The 19,495-nt window shown below is 35.2% G+C and overlaps 2 protein-coding genes and 1 long non-coding RNA gene across 19 annotated transcripts; all 3 read right to left on the bottom strand.

Annotated features, from left to right (window-relative positions):
* Positions 1 to 30: 30 nt before the first annotated feature.
* Positions 31 to 1,211, bottom strand: LOC125480747. Its single transcript, XR_007261016.1, has 2 exons — positions 1,147 to 1,211; positions 31 to 471 (listed from the first exon to the last, which is right to left on the bottom strand). It is a non-coding gene; the product is annotated as an uncharacterized LOC125480747 (long non-coding RNA).
* A 727-nt stretch (positions 1,212 to 1,938) lies between these two features.
* On the bottom strand, positions 1,939 to 13,093 carry LOC125480727 (probable peptide/nitrate transporter At3g43790). Of its 17 annotated transcripts, none has more exons than XR_007261001.1 (15): positions 12,739 to 13,093; positions 12,587 to 12,635; positions 9,994 to 10,583; positions 9,768 to 9,872; positions 9,498 to 9,538; positions 8,743 to 9,377; positions 7,651 to 7,717; positions 7,440 to 7,508; positions 7,241 to 7,301; positions 6,977 to 7,091; positions 6,747 to 6,862; positions 6,183 to 6,228; positions 5,266 to 5,397; positions 3,701 to 3,746; positions 1,939 to 2,008 (listed from the first exon to the last, which is right to left on the bottom strand). XR_007261001.1 is itself a non-coding variant. In XM_048591799.1 (7 exons), exons 2-6 carry the CDS (start codon positions 9,995 to 9,997, stop codon positions 3,701 to 3,703), a joined length of 291 nt encoding a protein of 96 aa, XP_048447756.1. In that variant the 5' UTR covers positions 9,998 to 10,203; positions 12,739 to 13,093; the 3' UTR covers positions 1,939 to 2,008. The 17 variants fall into 17 exon arrangements, 5 of the variants coding, with proteins under 5 accessions (XP_048447756.1, XP_048447755.1, XP_048447760.1 ...); XR_007260999.1 differs by having other exon boundaries at positions 5,266 to 5,334; XR_007260998.1 differs by having other exon boundaries at positions 6,757 to 6,862.
* A 3,659-nt stretch (positions 13,094 to 16,752) lies between these two features.
* LOC125480726 lies at positions 16,753 to 19,190 on the bottom strand. The gene is made up of 2 exons (XM_048591797.1): positions 18,745 to 19,190; positions 16,753 to 17,073 (listed from the first exon to the last, which is right to left on the bottom strand). Exons 1-2 carry the CDS (start codon positions 19,030 to 19,032, stop codon positions 16,960 to 16,962), a joined length of 402 nt encoding a protein of 133 aa, XP_048447754.1. The 5' UTR covers positions 19,033 to 19,190; the 3' UTR covers positions 16,753 to 16,959.
* Positions 19,191 to 19,495: the final 305 nt, after the last annotated feature.

The raw sequence follows: 19,495 nt of genomic DNA, 5'->3' as shown, positions 1-19,495 counted from the left end.
ATAAATGAAGAAAAGGGATAGATGAGTGAATGAGGTCAGTACGATATGCAGCTTCGTTTTTATATACATTCAACTGAGTTGACATGAAAAGACATTGTATAATGAACAGGACGAAACTGAACGTTTTGGTTCCCTAATAAACAGAAGTAACATACAGTTCACACAAATCTTGCCCCTATAGTCAATGTGGCAAAATATATATCCTATAGGTTAGGCAACATAAAAACTGTTTCGTTCTTATTCTAGCATCAAAGTTTTCAAGCACAAACGTGCAAAGCAAAAAACATGCAAGACGCCTGTTTCAGTAAGAAACGGAAGTAACATCCAGTCCACACGTATTTTGCCTTGCAGTTAAGATGGTGTTTCGTTCTTGTTCAAGCAGCAAAGTCTCGAAGCAAAAATGTTGAAAGCCAAAAACATGTAGAACGCCCTGCAACAGTCATTCTTGTTCAAGCAGCTAAGTCTTCTGCACTATAGCAAAGAATATAAATCATAGTTTAAAAGAATATCTCACGATGGTCCTGTTTAGAATCACAATTTACTCCCTCCCAATTTCCACCTAACTCCGAACAAACAATGTTGATAAATCTTTATCATCACCTTTAACAAAACAGATCACATCGAAAAGAAGCAAAAAAGTTCCTATGCAAACAAATTCTTCTGGATGTCCAACTTAACCCATCTATGGGAAGGCAAGTAATCGGACGTGCATTTAGACCAATGAAAATAAATTATACAATTAAAAACATCAACCGATCCTCCTGAAGAGAACACACACACATGCCAACATATTATTCACCAGATTCTAAGCTTTCATTTTCGTTCTATCCCTTTCGTTATCAAAACAGCAAAAGAATCATAGAGCAACCTTCAATCATTTATCAAAACTGAATTAATTAAACTTCTGCTCAGCACTCCGTTAATTTTAATTGCAACTCTCATTCTAAAAATTAAAAATTTTGCAATTGAATAATCAAACTCACTTACACATTACATTCCTTTTATTGGTTTTTGACACAATACATTTTAGGATTTGATGTTACAATAATATCACTGCAAGCATGAATTGCGATAGATATAGAAACCAAACTTGCACACAAATGTTCGACTGAATTCAGAACCACTTAATTCAACACAAAAAATTACCTCACATGCTTGCTCCCCTTCTGCTCTCACATCGTTGGATGCGCTTCTAAACGATTAATGAAGTCGTAAAACCAGAACAACAAAGAACGTTTACCTATCCAACATTTCAACATAAGCATGATATAGAAAGACAGAAATCCACATGTTGCTTTGTTTTTTCAGAACCAACACCCTCTCCTCTCTCCCCCATATCACACACCCCCACCCCGTGAAGGCACTGACACCAGACCACCTCCCTAGAAACCGGCCCTAAAAACCCATACCTCCCTTACCCATTACCTTTCTCAAAGCAAAAAGTGTTATATATGATAGTACTCACCCCAATCTGGTTAATGACATTCACTGCATAACGTTCACCAGTAGGTATAGTCTCGCTCTTTAAGAAAGGCCTGAGGTCAAAATTGGCAACAACAAATTAACAAAGCAAAATGAAAGATTAAATCTAGTCACCACAAATATTTTCTAAAATGGAAGATAGACCAGAGTCAAACAGGAAAGGGATAGCAGACACGGTGAGCTTTGTCTCAGTTTGAAAAGAAAAAAGAATAGAAAATTAGGTAGTTTCAGGAGCAATAACTATGTTGAGTATAGTGAAGGGGGAAAGCCATACCTTCCTATGAATGAATTTAAAAGAGGGGATTTTTCTGCATTTTTAGGACAAAAAACGAAGCAGCTAACATTTCTTTCTGTTTTTTGCCTTTTATGATCTTTTGATCTTCTAGTAACATGGATAGCTGAAGCAGAACTGCCATTGTATCCAACATATATCAAATTCGCCAAACTTTGGTTTGGATATAACAGTGTCAAGAGGGCCCACTGGATCTACAGATTCAGAAAAACTTTGTGAGCCATTCACATATACCTGTCAAAGTGCACAACACCATTAAATGCTAGAGTTGACATCTACCTGTTCATCCACAGAACAGATACAGTGAAGGAGACACAGAAAACAAACCAAGCTTCGAGTCCCGATGTCTAATCTAAATTAGAGAACGCTCACCCAGAAGACAAAGTAATACACATTTCTTAGGAAATTGTTTTGCAGTAGAGGCTATATAAGTGATCATTTCAGCAACCTGTTGCTGAACTTGCGTTTATCAAGACATAATAAAGTAAAGCAAACAAAAAAAGGCATTGTTAAATCTTCCTAACTAAAAATTCATAAAGTAACACCACCAATACAAACAAAAAAATGCGTTGTTAAATCTTCCTCACTTTAAAGCAAAAATTAAGGAATATCCCCACCGTAAAAAGTAACACCACAAAAAAAAAAAAAAACAAAAAACAAAAAAGGCTTCGTAAAGACAACAATCTTGTTAAGATACCCCAACTAAATCAGTTAGCAGCAAGAGAACAACATGGCAATGGGAGTCTACAAAAAGGAAAAAGAACAGAAGATATAAAATAGTAGACAAATGGTCATAGTTATATTAATTGAAATTGTTCAAAAAAAAAAACAATGATGAATACATACTTCCTTAGAATAAAAAAATTGATTAATTCATTATAATGGTTTCTTGGAACCCAAGTAGAAAAGGATACAACTTAATAACAATGGAAGCCACAAACCTATGTCATTTCTTATTCGGGATCAAATAGAGCATAACATACTTCCAAAAGTATATGAACGATATATTATAGGTTAGAATCGTTGGATATTAATCTACAGTGAAGGAAGCTGTTAAACATATATGCTTAGGTAAATGATTTTCAGGCACCCTTATTTTTTCTTGCCACTGGACTGAACAAAACAAATGAGAATGAAGGGCTAAATCACTTCCAATTAGTCTTCTTATTAGGCTGTGACCAATCTACAGTACATGTAACATCATATTTGAAATCGAATTAACAGTTTTGAATCCTATTTGGATCACCAAATCTTATTTATTGATTCAGAATCGATTAACATCATATTTGGATAGATCAAAGTTAATTTAAAACCTAGAAAATATTAAAATATAATGAATGAGTAACCTCATTCTTATTATATTTTTCGATTTTAATTAAACTACCACTACAGAAAACCATAAGTAATATAAAGATCAAAGGATATGTTATATTAAGTCATACTATATCAAGTTGGACTGAATTAGCCTTGATTTATATAGATCCATTTATAATCGGATTATCAAATTGAGATCCTAGCAATTGCATATTCTTTATTCATGGTACTATAAAAATGGGTATATACTAAGTTGGAATCACTACAGCAAAATAAAAAAATAAAAAAAATTAAAAAAAAAACAGAGAATGCAGCATTTTCTCATATTTTCGAATCAATTCTAAACCCTAAAATCGTTACGGCTAGACCTTTTATTCACACCTCAGTTGTTGCTGTATCCCTACATCTATGAATCCAATTTCATTCAAGAAACAATGCAGAGGATAAAATCGAAAAAGAAGTATGTACCCATGATTAGTTGTCTCGTTTATTCTTTACAAACTAATCACATATTTAAAATCTAAGTACAAAAGCTTTGCAAAGGTAATAAAAAAAAATGGTGTATAACTAATTAGGCTTTTGAACATGTAATCAGTGTGCAGAATTGTATACCTAAAGATGGCAATGCAGTGTATTCTTCCTCCCAGAATCAGGGTTCCTGAAATTTCCAAAGAAAGTAAATCCGTTAGGAAATCCGAGAAATTGGAGGAGCAAATATCATTAAATTTGAGTTAAATGGGGTAACATACAACAATTAAAGGAGATAGTAAACAGATTTCAAATCTAGGAAATGTAATGGTTGAAATCCAACCAAACCTAATCCTTAAACCTATTCAAATTAAAACCATATGCCAATTGGCAAATTGGCAGATCAGAGTTGAGTGAAAAATGGTTGACTTGACTAATAAGTGAGTGATGAGTTTAAAACTCATCACATTTTCTCACATGCATTCTCCTTGGTCTTGGGATGGCGCAAAACAAAACCACCATCCCACCACCTCCACCTCCACCTCCACCTCCACACCCACCTCTACACTCACACAGAGTCGCTAATACAACCCAACCCAACCCAACCCATGTGGCAGACACACATTTCAGACTCCCAATTTATTCACTCATAACTTCATAATTCAAATTAACAATGTGAAACCAAAGATGGTTACATCCTTGGCCTTCACAAATTTTGGTTAGAACTATAACGTTGTTTCAATTTTTTAAATTTGATAACAGCAAGCAACAGAGCAGATAGTATTAAGATCAAAAAAGCATTCCAGAAACCGTGGGAAAACTGTAAAAGCTAAAAAACTGTGATGGTGGAACGGATTAAATTTGTGAGAGTGCAACAAACAAAGGGTATATCTTAGAAGGGTTTAACTGACGACCAATCATTTAGACTTGATAATGTTCTGAATTATCAGCCAGATAAAGCTGTTAAGATGTATTTTGGAATCAGTCCTCTCACAGATCAATTAATTCAAATCGTAGTTAAATACTAATAGTGGCTTTAAAGAATGTAGGCTTGGTTTTAAAATAAAATAAATAAATAAATAAACCCAGAGCTTTCAGTTTAAGCACCACCCTCCAATGCCAACAGAAAACACACACAAACAGGACATGATTAACATGAAAATGAAGCTGAAACGAAAGTAAAGTTGAGCCTAAGTTGAAATGGATTAAAAGGATGATTTTTGCAGCTGAAGAATAACATTGTTACCATTCAAATACAAACATATAAGAGAATAACATATGTTTGAACTCTTTGTTCAGCGTTGAAATAGATTTGGATGACTAAGAACTCCCACTGTCAACCCTTTGGTACCACTAAAGAACTGTATATTTATTTGCAGATGATCAATTGAAACACCCCACAGATCAATTAATTCAAATCATAGTTAAATACTAATAGTGGCTTTGAAGAATGTAGGCTTGGTTTTAAAATAAAATAAATAAATAAATAAAGCCAGGAAATTAGTCTTACTCTTCTCAAATTGATGTTTCACACTTTTAGTTGCATGCCAAAAAATCAGGACATGTGTATGCTGGTGTTCTCAAATCCAAATAATACAAAATGATTCTCTCCAAGTTAGAAAAAGGACACTATATACTGTATCAACAAAAAAATAGAAGGAAAAAGTTTTCATGAATAAGGAGATGATAACGAAAGGTTTAGGATATACCTGCTGCTATGAATTACAGATTCCTGTGGATAAGGCTCTTTGTTTCTCAAAAACTTGCAGGTGGTTGAGCTGCAAGGATACATGACATGGTGAGCATCTGCCCCTCAAGTATTCATATCTACAAACCCTCCTCTAAAGAAAAATTCATCCAGAAATTAATCACTGAGTATGCAAGGTTGGCTTGCATATTCACGTTTAATCGTGGCCAGGATGATAGGAATTAAAAAAATACGAAAACAGGAATGATGTAACTTTACTTAGATTTCAGGATTCTAAAACCTATTGCTGAGATTTGAGAAACATAGGAAATGTGTTTCATGATTTCAAATTAGATTTGCATAAGAGTTCAGAAACGCAGACATGCCTTCTTTGCATTCCCCTAAATGCTGAACGCTAAACCCTAAACCCTAAGCTTTCAACACCAAAACACCCAAATAGTACCAAAATTTTCCAATGTGCAGGGAATATACTAAAAAAACTTAAGCACCATCTATCTAAACAAAATCAAAGAACCCAAACCATATACAAAATCTCCAAAATCAATTTACCCAACCCCTAAATATATAATAATAATAATAATAATAATAATAATGATTCGAGTAGAAATTCCAATCCATTACAACAAAACACAGAATACCAGGTATTGATGGATGTAGATATCCAAAACAGCGGCACCCATCAATTGATCTAATTACGTATCCATTCCCTATCCATGGCATACAAAGTATGTACTCCCTGTTTACATGTTCTAAAACATTTAGTAGACCAGCAATCAAAATTAACAACCCTAATTGTTGAATACACCAAGCTCTCCAACTGAAAATGTTTAATTAAATTTTCCAACTTAAAACCCTAAATTAAATCCTACAAATTGAAATAGCAGAAACAGAATTAGAGAGAAGGAAGAAATCACTGACCTTCGAGTTGTTGAAAGCTCTGACGGGTGTTTCTTTTCATCCAGCCCTAAAAACAGAACCCACAATTGTAATATAATAACCAATCATTGGTCAAGAATCAAATTAACCCAGCCTGTGTATAGAAAAATTGAACAAATTTAAACATTTATATGTATGTATATTCCAGTAAATGCACTGAACCCTAAATTGCAAAACTACGTCAGACTGATTGAAGAAGAGAAACAGAGAGGGAGAGGGAGAGTGAGTGGGACGGAGAGAACCCTAAAAACAGAACCCTCTGGCAACCTAATACAAAATCAAGCCAACAAATTCCATTTCAATTTTGACAAAAGAAATCGAAAAAGAATAATGAAAACCGGAACAAATTACAGAGGAACTGATGGGTTTATGCATCAGCAACGTGATAAAACCCAGAAACACAAAACATAATATGTATCAGCTACAAAAACCCAAATAAATAAATAAAACACTCAAATTTCTATGTAAAAGCAAACATATTTTGACCCCAAAACGAAGATGTCATATATGGAGGAAGAGAGAAGCAATAGAGAGGGAGATACTAACTCAAACCCACCATCTCTTTACAGCCAACACACTTATTCCCTCAACCCTACCCTCAAATCTTGTACCCAATCAACTCTCTCTGTCCCCCTAATTGTGCACCCATCGTCACCTTCTGTCTGCAACCAAGGACATGATTAACATGAAAATGAAGCTGAAACGAAAGTAAAGTTGAGCCTAAGTTGAAATGGATTAAAAGGATGATTTTTGCAGCAGAAGAACAACATTGTTACCATTCAAATACAAATATATAAGAGAATAACATATGTTTGAACTCTTCGTCCAGCGTTGAAATAGATTTGGATGACTAAGAACTCCCACTGTCAACCCTTTGGTACCACTAAAGAGCTGTATATTTATTTGCAGATGATCAATTGAAACACCCCACAGATCAATTAATTCAAATCATAGTTAAATACTAATAGTGGCTTTAAAGAATGTAGGCTTGGTTTTAAAATAAAATAAATAAATAAATAAAGCCAGGAAATTAGTCTTACTCTTCTCAAATTGATGTTTCACACTTTTAGTTGCATGCCAAAAAACCAGGACATGTGTATGCTGGTGTTCTCAAATCCAAATAATACGAAATGATTCTCTTCCAGTTAGAAAATGGACACTATATACTGTATCAACAAAAAAATAGAAGGAAAAAGTTTTCATGAATAAGGAGATGATAACGAAAGGTTTAGGATATACCTGCTGCTATGAATTACAGATTCCTGTGGATGAGGCTCTTTGTTTCTCAAAAACTTGCAGGTGGTTGAGCTGCAAGGATACATGACATGGCAAAAAATTAGAGGGAAAAAGAGTTTGTATCCAAACACAGTAAGGAGAATTATATTAGAAATTAGTTTGTATAAAAGTTAACAAAAGTTAACAAAAAATTTTTAAATGGATTGAGAAATACCTCAGTAATGGTCTCTTTGGTGGCTGTTGTGTGAATGAGGGGTTTGATGTGTATGCTTTTGCTGGATCTACATGCATATGAAAAATAAAATTTATAAGTGCATCCCAAAAATACAGAAGCAACCAAGAAATGGAAAAACAACCTAGGAACATAGAGATATTCAAATGATGTGTATCCTTTTCTATGTCATTTCATATCAATATAACACCCCTATACGTACACACACATACCAAAACAACCTACATTCAGATTTGCATCATATCCTTGTTTCTAACTCTCTGGAGAATTTTCACAAACACCTAATAGGCAAGATTTGCTTCCATTTAAAAGAAATCTGATTTAATCAGTGATCTCAATTGCATGTATATCTGAACGACCATGCTTGTTAGTCAGTCATGTTATAGGATGTATTTAACACTTACCAAGCGGTTCCAAAACAACATCCCACATACATATTATGTTGCCAAACTATGAATCAAGACCGAACTTTCCTACTTTGGTAATGTAATCTCCTAGTCTAGTTACAATTTGGTTCCTGTATTTTGACCTGAAAACAATTTTGGTCCTCTAGAAGTTGCCAATGGCACCCGAATTGTAACTGGAAAACAACTCAGACACAACTATGAAAAATTAAAACTCCAGGCACCAAAGTGTGAGAACAAAGAAACCAAAATAGTTAAATCTACCCTTTTATATCATACATACCATTAAAAATTTGTTTAGAGATAAAAATGGTAGTCATAGTAGAGAATCCAACCTGACCAAAGAAAGTGGATTTCCTCAGTTTCTAGTGCTATTATTACCGTGCTTGAGACTATTCAAAGATGAAAAAAGTGGAAATTTCATGCAATATGAAAACAAATACCTGATAGTTAATACTTACCATAGAAGCTAACAATCTTATTTTGTACGAAAAACATGAAGATCACTAAAAGACACCAGAATATAACTTTCATCAATGACATACTTTATGAGAATGTTGGATCCAAAAGTGGCTCCAATAAAATAAATTTAGGCTTGTATATGCAATATATTAACATGAGAAAAAAAACATGCATCCCTAATGAAATAATGAGGAGAATGGCTTTTGACCATTTGTTGTCTTTGATACAACTCTTTTCATCCATGCCTTCATGTTTGTATCCTTTGGGACATTGACATGAATAATTTCCAGGTGAATTTATGCATGTTTCAATATCTGGAAAGTAAGGAACCATGGACGAACATCAATTAAAATCCCAATTTTTAAATTGGTTGAATTGGGAAAGAACTATTTGTACATTCACATGGTGTTGAGAGAAATAACCTTGAAAATAAAGCACTATACATACACAAAATCTGTTCAGTATAAAAAGTAGCAAGAAACAAATGTAATTTTCAGCTTCTAACTCATCCATTTGATCAACATATTGATGGAACAAATGTAACTTTCAGTTTCTAACTCATTCATTTGATCAATATCATCCAAGTCAGAAAAGATAGAACATAAAAATGATCAGGATATATAAATAGGGGCTTCATCTGAGTCAATATCAGCCACCATTCCCTAAAAAATTGATGTCAGGACTCTGCCAAGCATCTATGAAGCCCCTTCAAAAAAAGACACTTGTTAAGGAACAAAACGGTGAAGAATACAAAAGGTAAGTAGCGACAATCATCAACTCAGCTACAAATCCAGCACAATAGCCAATGTCTTCCTCTCTTTTAGCAATATGCAAATCCCTAATCTGCAAACAATAATTTGGAATCTTGAGATACAAAATCGACTTCAACAGGGTTTGAAGGTTGCATTTTTCATAAAATTTAAAAACTAAAAGCAACAACAATATTAATAAGTGAGCACTCACCAAAAAATAAAGGAATGGAAAGAGCGATGATATTGTCAGTGCTACAAAACGATCATCAAACAATAGATCAAGGTTAAAACATTTATAAAAAAGTTAGAAGATGGTGCAGATATAAACATTACTTAATAAAATTGATAAATGATTTCGAGCATGACAATGCAATCAAATTACAGGATCAGCTCTTCCGCCTTCAAACACACTCATCAACACCATATTAAATTTCACATTTTTAGGCGAGGGTAAACTACCAGAAACGAAAAGGATTTATACCTTTTATCAAAGATCTACAGCCTTGGTTCCTCCGCCATTGCTTGTCTTCTCCTACCTGGGTTTTACATTCCTGGCAGTCTCCTCCTTCCTTGGTAGTTTTTTGTCCTGCAAAGAGAAAAAAATTAGGATTAAATTCTAAATGCAAGGTTCCTTGATTCTTCTACTTCAGAAATTTGTTGTCGCATAGCCAAAAATTAGAGAAAATAGGCTTTGGTTCAGAACTTACTCATTCTCTGCAGACACGGGTTCCTCCTCAATTTTTGTCATCCTCCTCTTTCTGCGATCTCTCTCTGTCTTTCTCCTTGTCTCTGTGCAATCGTTCCCTCCTTCTCCCTCTCTCTCTCTCTCTTTCTGCGTTCTTCCCTATGTGCAAGCCCATACTCACCAACTCCCTTAATCAACTCTCTCCATTTTCTGTCCGTGAAGCATCAATAATCTGAAAACCCAGTTCGATTTTTCATTGCTCGGATGGAGAAAATTAAGGAATGAAAGAACAAATTAGGGTTAGCACTAAAGTTGAGAGCGATGGACAATTGAGAGAAAGGAAGAGTCTAAAAGAGAGAGAAACATAAAGGATTAGAGAGAGGTTGAGTGTGACAGAGATGAGGGGAAAACACGGGATGGGATTACCAATCCCTGAAATCAAATCCCTCAAATCACTCATCTGAACGTGCAACAGAGCATGGTCCCATCGACCCCATTCCGGTTCAGAAACAAAGGAAATGAAAGTTCCCCTCTAACCAATGCTCGTTCAATCACCGACAACAACAATTGATTTGGGGATAAAAAATCAACCCTAACCCCCTTTTTGGCAGCCTCATGATAGGAGCATATTCATGCGACTTAAATGGCTTGTTCTCGTGCATTTACGTTATGTTTCTCTAGTTATTTTAGTCCTTTATGCTTCTTTTGTGTGTTTTCAGGTTCTAAGGGCTTAAGGAAGAAAAAAGATGCATTTTGGAGCATTTTGGAGCAAAATTGGGCTTGGAATGGATGGCATATGATTGGAGCCAAAATGTTGGACGAATTTGAAGGCCTTGTATTCACTTTGGACATAAAACAAAGGGCCTAGCCCATTCTCTCTTAAACCAAGCCCTTTGCCATGCATTTCCTTCCAATTCCAAAGCCCACAATCAATTCAAATGCCATGCAAATCCATATTCAACACCCTAAACTACAAGCATGCATCATCTCACCAAGCAATCAAACAAGCCACATGCATGTCCCTTTAATCATTCAACCACATTCCCACTTTCCTAGCTAACCCTACATGCATTCTTTATTCACTCTTCATCATTGCACCACAAATCATTCACCCACATGCACTCATATTCCCATTTCCTTTCCAACATCTCACATGCATTTCCACCTTCCTACTTCATCATTTCACCACATTCTCCCTCTTTAATTCCACATGCATTCACTTCATCATTACACCACCACTCATTCTTTAATTCCACATGCAATTCTTCATCATTCCTTCACACAAATGCTTAAACAAACATCCATATGTTCCCTCCACTCCTCCTATAAATACCCTTGCATTCCCATTCATTCAAATCATCTCATTCACAACACAACAACACACCACAAACACATTCCTTTCTCCCTTAGAATCAAAAAAACCATCTTCCATTTCCACCAATCCTCATCCATTTCCATAATTCCCCAACACTTCCATCCCCCCAACCAACCTATCCTTAAACCTTGTGCTACAACAACGAGGAAGAGAAGAGTGCCTAAACGTTCATACAATTCAAGTTTTGAGTTGTTGGAATGTTTAGGTGTTTCTTTGATTTCAAAGTTCCATTTTAATTCTCTTTGTTTTGTACGTATGAGAAATGGAAGAAAAGAGTGCTTAAACGTTCATACAATTCAAAGTTTTGAGTTGTTGGAATGTTTAGGTGTTTCTTTGATTTCAAAGTTATGAGGAACTAAACCCCCTTTAGCTAGGGGGTAATTCGAAACTATGTTTATGTTTGTAATATGATTTGATTACTTTTAATTACATTTCATAAGTTGTGAATTCAATTTGTTTAACTGTTTGATTGATAACCTATTTATGTATGTTTATTAAGAATGAACGCTTAATTTTCATGCATGAATTTGACGCTAGAATATAAGTGAGTTTCACGTAATAGTTATGAACTTATATTCACAAGTAGTGGAGGTTGCTTATAAACAATCGTGTTAAACATATTCTTGGCATAAGTTTCATGCAATCATAGTAACGAATGCCTCGTCAACACTTATAGTTTTCATGATGCTTAATGATTCTTGCTTGTATCTCTATTATGCAATTCATGTAGGGAACTTGTGAGGAATGCTTTGGATTGTCGTATGCAATCATCCAATTCATTAACTTAAGGAAAACTTGACGGTTAATTTAAGCGGACCTAATTAACCCGGGGCGTTGAGAATTCATGGTTTATTGAAAAGCAATTAGACATCGTTTTGTATGCAAGTATAACATATGTGGAGATGAACCCCTTAGCTAGCTTTCCCATCCATTCATTTCGGTCAATTTCGTATTTACAATTTGTTTTCTTTGCAATCTATCCACTTTAGTTTAATCTCGTCCAAACCTAAATCCCCCCCCCCCATATTTTGTTTAAGTTTTAGTCTTAATCTTTCTTACTTTTAGTTTTGCATTCTTCGAGTTTAGTATAGTGTTTTAAACTTGTTTTTACGTTTTTGAAGTCAAATCCAAGTGGTTAACAATCCCTCCTAATCCCCGGTCCAGAACGATCCCTACTTATATCTATACTACAATTGTCAAAAAGAGGGTTTAATTTGTGTGCGTATAATTCTCGCATCACCTCACTCCTCCCTCTCCCTTCCCCTCCCTGCCATCCCACGCCTCTCTCCCTGAAATCCGTCCACAAATCCTCCCACATCAAATTTAGATCAAACCCTAATTTCTAGAATAATGATAAAAATCGACAAAAAATATATCCAATTGGCACGTTACCATTGATTCGAGTTCTGGTAAGGAGTGCGGCGGCGAGGTAAGGCGAGGTGTGCGAAGGCGAGGGGAAGGCGAGGTGTGCGACGGTGAGGCGCTGAATCGACTTTGTCGTTGAAGAGCTCTGGAGCAAAATGGGCTTGTCATCGAAGAGATCTCTGGAACAACATCGGGTTTGCTTCCATCCCCCACCCTTTCTACGATGGTCGACACGTACACGCTGAAGGGTGGCAATTTCGTAAATAAATTGAAAATTTCAATCTGAAACTGAAGAGGCGATGGCAATCTTGTAAATAAACTGAAATGTGGTGCAAAACACTGTTCATTTCTACAGTGCAATTTTGCCAGCTTCTTTAGACTAAAGTAATGTTTTAATTAGGTGTTTGTTACACTCCATACATTTAAATAGTTGTTTCTTGCTCAATGTTGCTCTTGATCTCATTTGGCATTGGGGACAAAACATTTTTCATAATACTGGTGGCAAAACATTTTCATAAATCAGATTCAGATATGTATGTTTTTTGTCCTCAATTGTAGTGTTTGGGCAATTATTACTTTACTTAGGTGTCGATGGTGGGTTCTGGGTAAGGTATTGAAGGCTTCAATTTTGGTTTTTTTGGGTGATGAATCTGAAATGGTAAAAGATATTGACTAAGGTACCTGAATTTGTCAAAAAATGGATTTTTTTGGTTGAAAATATTTTGGTATAAATAATAGAAGTGTATCAGTTTGTTTCATTGTTATTTACTCAAATTCTATCTGATTTGGTTAGGCATTTTCTAATATTTTATGTGAGAGAGGGGAGGACCCAAATAAAAAAAAAATCATTTTGTATGTAAATGGTTTGAAAATTGAACCGAAACCATTTGAAACCACGCCAAACTAAACCAAATGGTTTGGTTTCATTTCGGTTTTAGCCTCAAAACCGCATCGAACCAAATCGCAAAAAATTGCAGTTTCGATTTTGGTTTCACTCAAAATCACATCAAATCAAACCTTGCCCACCCCTAAGTCTCTCGCATATACCTCAATAAAAATATTTCATAAAAATTACAATAGAAACCAACTACCATAACATATTTTTAGGATGCGTAGCGTCTGTGAATAAAGAAAGGTTTCTCAAGCCCATGGAGATAAACTAGTCATTATTAGGACAATTATGTATTCTTTTTCCAGACTTTGTTTTTCTTTTTCCAATTTTGATTTATACTTAATCTTTTTTTCTTTTTTGTTTTTTTTAGTACATCGATATTTTTACACTAAAATGAAGGGAGTTCGGTTAAGCCACACAATGGGCAACCTAATTGATATCGAAATCGTCGAGATTCGAACCTAAGACCTCTCACTTCCGAGTGAAGAGGAATACCACCAAACCGTAATACTGAGTGGCATTTAAATCAAAATTCTCATTTTATTCCCATTTAAATGGTAAACAAAAGTAAACAAATATAAACAAATTTGATGAGCATTTAAATCAAAATTCTCATTTAATCCCATAATTATGCCATCTCCACATAGCCCAATTTAGCCCCTTTTGCTCTCAAATTCATCTTTCAATGGAGGGTTACATAGAATCATAAATAAAAAAAAATAAAAAATAAAAACTAGTAGGCAAATCTTACTAGCAGGGCAGATGGAACTAGGGACTAAAGTGATCCCAGGACGAGTCTAGAAAACATACACATTTTGGTCTTTTTGAGGACCTGTTGAATGTTTGGTATGGATCATTTTTGTGTCTACTAAATGTGTAATGCAATGCATATTAGGCATATCTCAACAAACCCACCAAGTGAATAAGCTGATTAGTTTCAGCATATTCCAATATCTGTTGACATGTGCACAACAAGTTCACTAAGTGAATAAATTGATTTTTTTTTTATTTTTTATTTTGCGCTTTACTCTGTTCCTATCTAAAAAAAAAAACTTGTATTTAACACTAGGACTTTCATAAGTACAAATCTTGGATCTACCACTGCTATTGGGCTTGCCATATTTGGCCTCAAAATAAGAACGAGCCAAAACTGTTCATGGGCCCAGCATACACCCGCATCTTTTTGTCCACGAGGTCAGGCACAGGAGTACATCCAACGGTTCAAGTTTGAAACGCAGGCTAACGTCAGGTAGCCGTTAGTTTTTTTTTTTTTTTCCTTTTAATAAACGATATTATCTACACTAATGAGGGTGGGGGGAGTGGACTAAACCTCAAAATGGGCTAGCAATTCGCCTTTAGCGAGAATCGAACCTAAGACCTCTCACATACAAGTGAAGAGAAATATTACTAGACCATAGTACTAAGTCGTTAAATTAAAAATAAAAATAAATAAAAAATAAAAAAATAAAAAACATGTTTAAGAATAAAAAATAAAAAACTAAAAATGCATATAACGGCTAGCTGAAGTTAGCTAATCGTTAAATATACTTTTAATTCTCTTTTTCAACCAAAATAAGATTTTTGTAAAAACAAAATGTAGAAATATCAAAAAAATCCATAAATACCTATCCCACATGCTCTACTATTCACATAATTTTACACTTATTTTCTTCAAATATTTCTTCAAATTTGTTCCCTCATTCATTTCATAGTCCACCATTTCTGAAAATTGGTTAACACTTCAAAGGGTGGAAATCGGACACAAAAGGAAGAGCCCCTTGCAACGCTGACCATCAATGCTTCGAAGATAGCGTCAAGGGGACTAGCATGTCATCGAAAACTCTTTGGTGTTGCATAGTACCAAAATACTTGGAGTTCTATGAAGGCATATCTTTCCTGTTAAAATGTCTCACATCGACTGTATTAATAAGAAAAAAAGAGTTTAAATATCCTAATCTCACTCCAACTAACGCCGATGCCTTTTGTGATAAAACTCCATACCTGACGGATTGTGCATGTGGTAATTACCAGGTTAGAGACAATATTGGTGTTTTTGGAACTGGGTCTTTAATCTATCTCTCTGATAATTCTACATGGTATCAAAGTTAGAAAGCGGGCTCGTACTGTACTGTCACGTGATGGGTGGGTCTCCTTGACCCTGCGCGATCGATATGGGTGCCACATCGACCATATCAATGAGAAAAGAAGAGTTTAAATATCCTAACCCTAAAAACCGGACCACCAAATTGGGACTTATGAAAAACAACTTACATGATGTGGGTTCACTGTCATCACATGGTCATGTTCCAATAGTATATCATGTGAACGAAAACTTATCACGCTACAAGCGAAGGAGAATACCATTAGACCATAATACTAAGTTGTTAGATTGAACCAAAAAAAAAAAAAAAAAAAAAAAACCAGCATATAACAGCTAGCTAAAGTTAGCTAACTGTTAAATATGCTTTTAATTCTCATTTTCAACCAAAATAAGATTTTTGTAAAAAAAAGATGTAGAAATACCAAAAAAATCTATAAATACCTATCCTACATGCTCTACCTATTCACATAATTTTACACTTATTTTCTTCAAATTTTTTCCCTCATTTATTTCACAGTCCACCATTTCTGAAAATTGGCTAACACCACAAAGGGTGGAAATCGGACACAAAAGGAAGAGCCCTTTACAACGCTGGTGTTGCGTAGTACAAAAATACTTGGAGTTGTATCAGGGCATATCCCTCCGACACTTAGGAGCCAGACTACTCAATCAGATGATAGAGATAAAAACCGGACCACCAAATTGGGACTTATGAAAAACAACTTACATGATACGGGTTCACTGTCACAACAGTGTCATGTTCTAATGGTACATCATGTGAACAAAAATTTGTGACGCTACATCCTTGTATCATGAAACATCACGGTAGCGGTGTGCCAATGCCGTGAAATTCCTATTTTTGTTGCTATGTCCACTTGTTTTGCACTACCAAACGTTTAAATGTTTTTATAATTTTTGCATTCTTGTGCTTTAAGTAGGATAGGGAGTCTTGTATGCATTCAATCGGCTCATCGTCTCTTTCTCATTGTTCTTTCACTCCAACTCAACTCAGAAGGCAATCCAGCAGTTATGTGAACATAAAACCGCATCCGGAAACGATGAACGGATTTACTAACTTACCGTGAATATTACAAGTAGTAACGAAATCAAGAATGGAAGGTGAAGGGGAAAACACCTTCTTTACCAAGCACACTCAAGTTTCCATGTACTGCTTTTGTTACAGTAGGAAGGAATCCAGAAAGTAACTTGCAGTTTCGATGTGCAATATTTCAAGGGCAGTAAACATATTAATAACCTATTCATCAGCAGAAGATCGTTCGTCATCCGAAGAGCCGTCCTTTTTATCCCTTCTTTCCTGCCATCTTGCCCAAATCCACCTCAAAACCAGATACCCTCCAAGAGCGGAAAGCTGAGAGTAGACAAAGCAAAATCATTAAGAAAACTAGGTGTGGCTGGTCCATGAGAAATAATGAACAGCAAGCCAACAACTTCGTACCAAATGAATTAACTATTTAGAATCATATTATTAAAAATCTGAAGTAAACTACAAATTTGCAACTAGTGTGCCAACCAGGATAATTTTTGTTACATCAACTCAAGACAGAGATTCACATGCTATCAAGATTGGAGTCATATGTTTAAACATACAAAATCAACACTGCCTTAGATTACCCATGCACCATAAGCAAGTCTGACGAGCATTTAAATTGTATGCTCATGACATATATAATATATTACAAATACATTAATACACACACAGAGATATATATATATATATATATAGAGAGAGAGAGAGAGAGAGAGAGAGAGAGAGAGAGAGAAGAAGCAGGGATCCTGAACCATACAATTGCGCTTTCCTTGTAAAACAAAATATGAATGCCTTTCTTGATCAAAACAATGAACTATCCATCTTAACTTAACCCAGTCCAAAATTTTGAAGTGGATTTTCTATAAGCACAGCAACCCCAAACTAGCACTTACAGCTTCTATTTGATACGGTAGTATAACTAGTGGAAGATTTTAGATGTAAAGATTCAGAGGATGCTCACAATTATCAAATCTTTAACAAACTAATGTTCCAAGTCCATTCGTTCCTCATGAGAAAAATATTCGGCCAGGAACTAATTTAATTACATTTGACAAGACACTGGAATGTTAGGTTTAACATTCTAGTTCAACAATCAACACAAATCATTCAAGATCTTGCTAACATATCTCCATCCAGTACCATAGAGTTTATGACTGATATTGTTACCTCACCTATTAGCCATGCCATAGATTTGGTCAACTTATATCTGTGTAATGTCACATCTCCTGAATTAATCCGTCATATTCAGCAGCCCACCTAAATCTCCATGACAACTTTCCCTACTTATCTTTTTCAACTATACTAAAGGAATCAGCTTGAGACGCTATGACTACTATTCTAAAATGATCATTGTTCACGTGGAGATGGCCGTGTCATCACCAAACTTCAAAAGAAAATCCACGTTAATCTTTTGAAATCCTTTTGGGACTCTTGCAAGATAAAGACCACAAGCTCGAATCAATCCACTGTAAAATGATCTCTTCGCCTTGCCATAGTTCCCCTCCTTCAAAATGTCATACATTCACTGAGCTCAACAACTAATTGCAGTCACCAGAACTAGCCAGACCATCATCAAGTTAATAATTACTAAAAAATTTTGTTTTGAAACAGACAGTAAAAACAAACAACCGAATTGTAGGGAGCATCGCAAACCCCTTTTGTGTAGTTTTACTCTTATACTCGGCCCCTTCCTATTCAATTTAGGTTTGTGGCACTCAGAAATTCAAACATACAGCATGAATCATGATTATCCAAAATTTTTTACTGATTCACACAACATGATATGTCAGTTTTTGGACCCTATAAATTATTTTCTTCAAAAATTCAAATTTGATCAACAAAAAATTCATGCTCAGATAAGAGGATGTAAGAAACCAACTCCCATACAAATACAATCATAACTCAAAACCCAAATTTCAAATACAACTAAATAACAAAAAATCATGTAAAAAATCAAGAAGATAAAATAAACTAGAGTGAAAAAAGGCATGCCTGCCAGAATATAATGGGATTGGAAGTCTTCGTTACGGGCTCTTCGTACTCCACCGCCACGGGAGGAGGAGCCGCAACTTTCTCTTTCGGGAAACTTACAACCACCGGCTTCTGAATGTTGCTTTCAGTTCCTTCGTCTGCTTTCCTTGGCACATCTGCAACAACGACGCCTTCCGGTTCCTGCTTCAGGAAGGGGAATTGAAGCTTGCACTTGGGGAAGAGTGAGAACAAGTTTTTGGGTCCTTTTGGGCCGTCTTCTTTGATTACAATCTCTGTGTTTTCTGCCATTTTTGGGACGGAAAGGGCGATTCTGAATGTGGGTTTGGATTGTAAACGGCGGAGGAAACGAGCAGAGTGGCGATGTTCATGAGACGTTGAAAACACCGCCTTTTAGATGCTGAGAAAGAGGAGGAGGATTCTCTTATCATCTTATTTTCATCCCCTTACATCCTCTACTTCTATACATTATTTTTTTATCTTATTATCTTTATAAAAAAAAATCAACATAAGAAGTTGTCATGACTTAATCATGACCGTTTAGAAGAGTAGAGAGATTAAGAAGGTAGAAAATCCTCCTCCAAAAAAAGCAAATGCGGTGTTTCGGCAAAAAATATAATAAATAAATAAGAAAAAGGAACGCTACTTACAATTAAATTTTGATATACACAATTAAAATGTTAAGGCTTAAATGTCAAAATAGTCTCTGTGTTTTACTCTTTCAATTAATTTAGTCTCTGTCTTTTTAATTTGG

The sequence above is a fragment of a genome, unplaced genomic scaffold (genome assembly GCF_019419815.1).
Source record: "Pyrus x bretschneideri cultivar Hongxiangsu unplaced genomic scaffold, Pyrus_bretschneideri_v1 Contig35, whole genome shotgun sequence".
NCBI classification, from domain to species: Eukaryota; Viridiplantae; Streptophyta; class Magnoliopsida; order Rosales; family Rosaceae; genus Pyrus; species Pyrus x bretschneideri.
This window is presented reverse-complemented; position numbering and strand designations above follow the sequence as displayed.

What these genes read in the sequence shown, in the direction of transcription:
- LOC125480727 (XM_048591799.1), bottom strand. An exon ending in CCAAAGAGACCATTACTGAG is followed by an intron (nt 7,509 to 7,650) that starts GTATTTCTCAAT and finishes GTATCCTTGCAG; the next exon opens with CTCAACCACCTGCAAGTTTT. An exon ending in TCTGTAATTCATAGCAGCAG is followed by an intron (nt 3,747 to 7,439) that starts GTATATCCTAAA and finishes TGGAAATTTCAG; the next exon opens with GAACCCTGATTCTGGGAGGA.
- LOC125480726 (XM_048591797.1), bottom strand. Translation starts at nt 19,032, where the DNA reads ATGGCAGAAAACACAGAGATTGTAATCAAAGAAGACGGCCCAAAAGGA. An exon ending in ATCCCATTATATTCTGGCAG is followed by an intron (nt 17,074 to 18,744) that starts GCATGCCTTTTT and finishes GTCTACTCTCAG; the next exon opens with CTTTCCGCTCTTGGAGGGTA.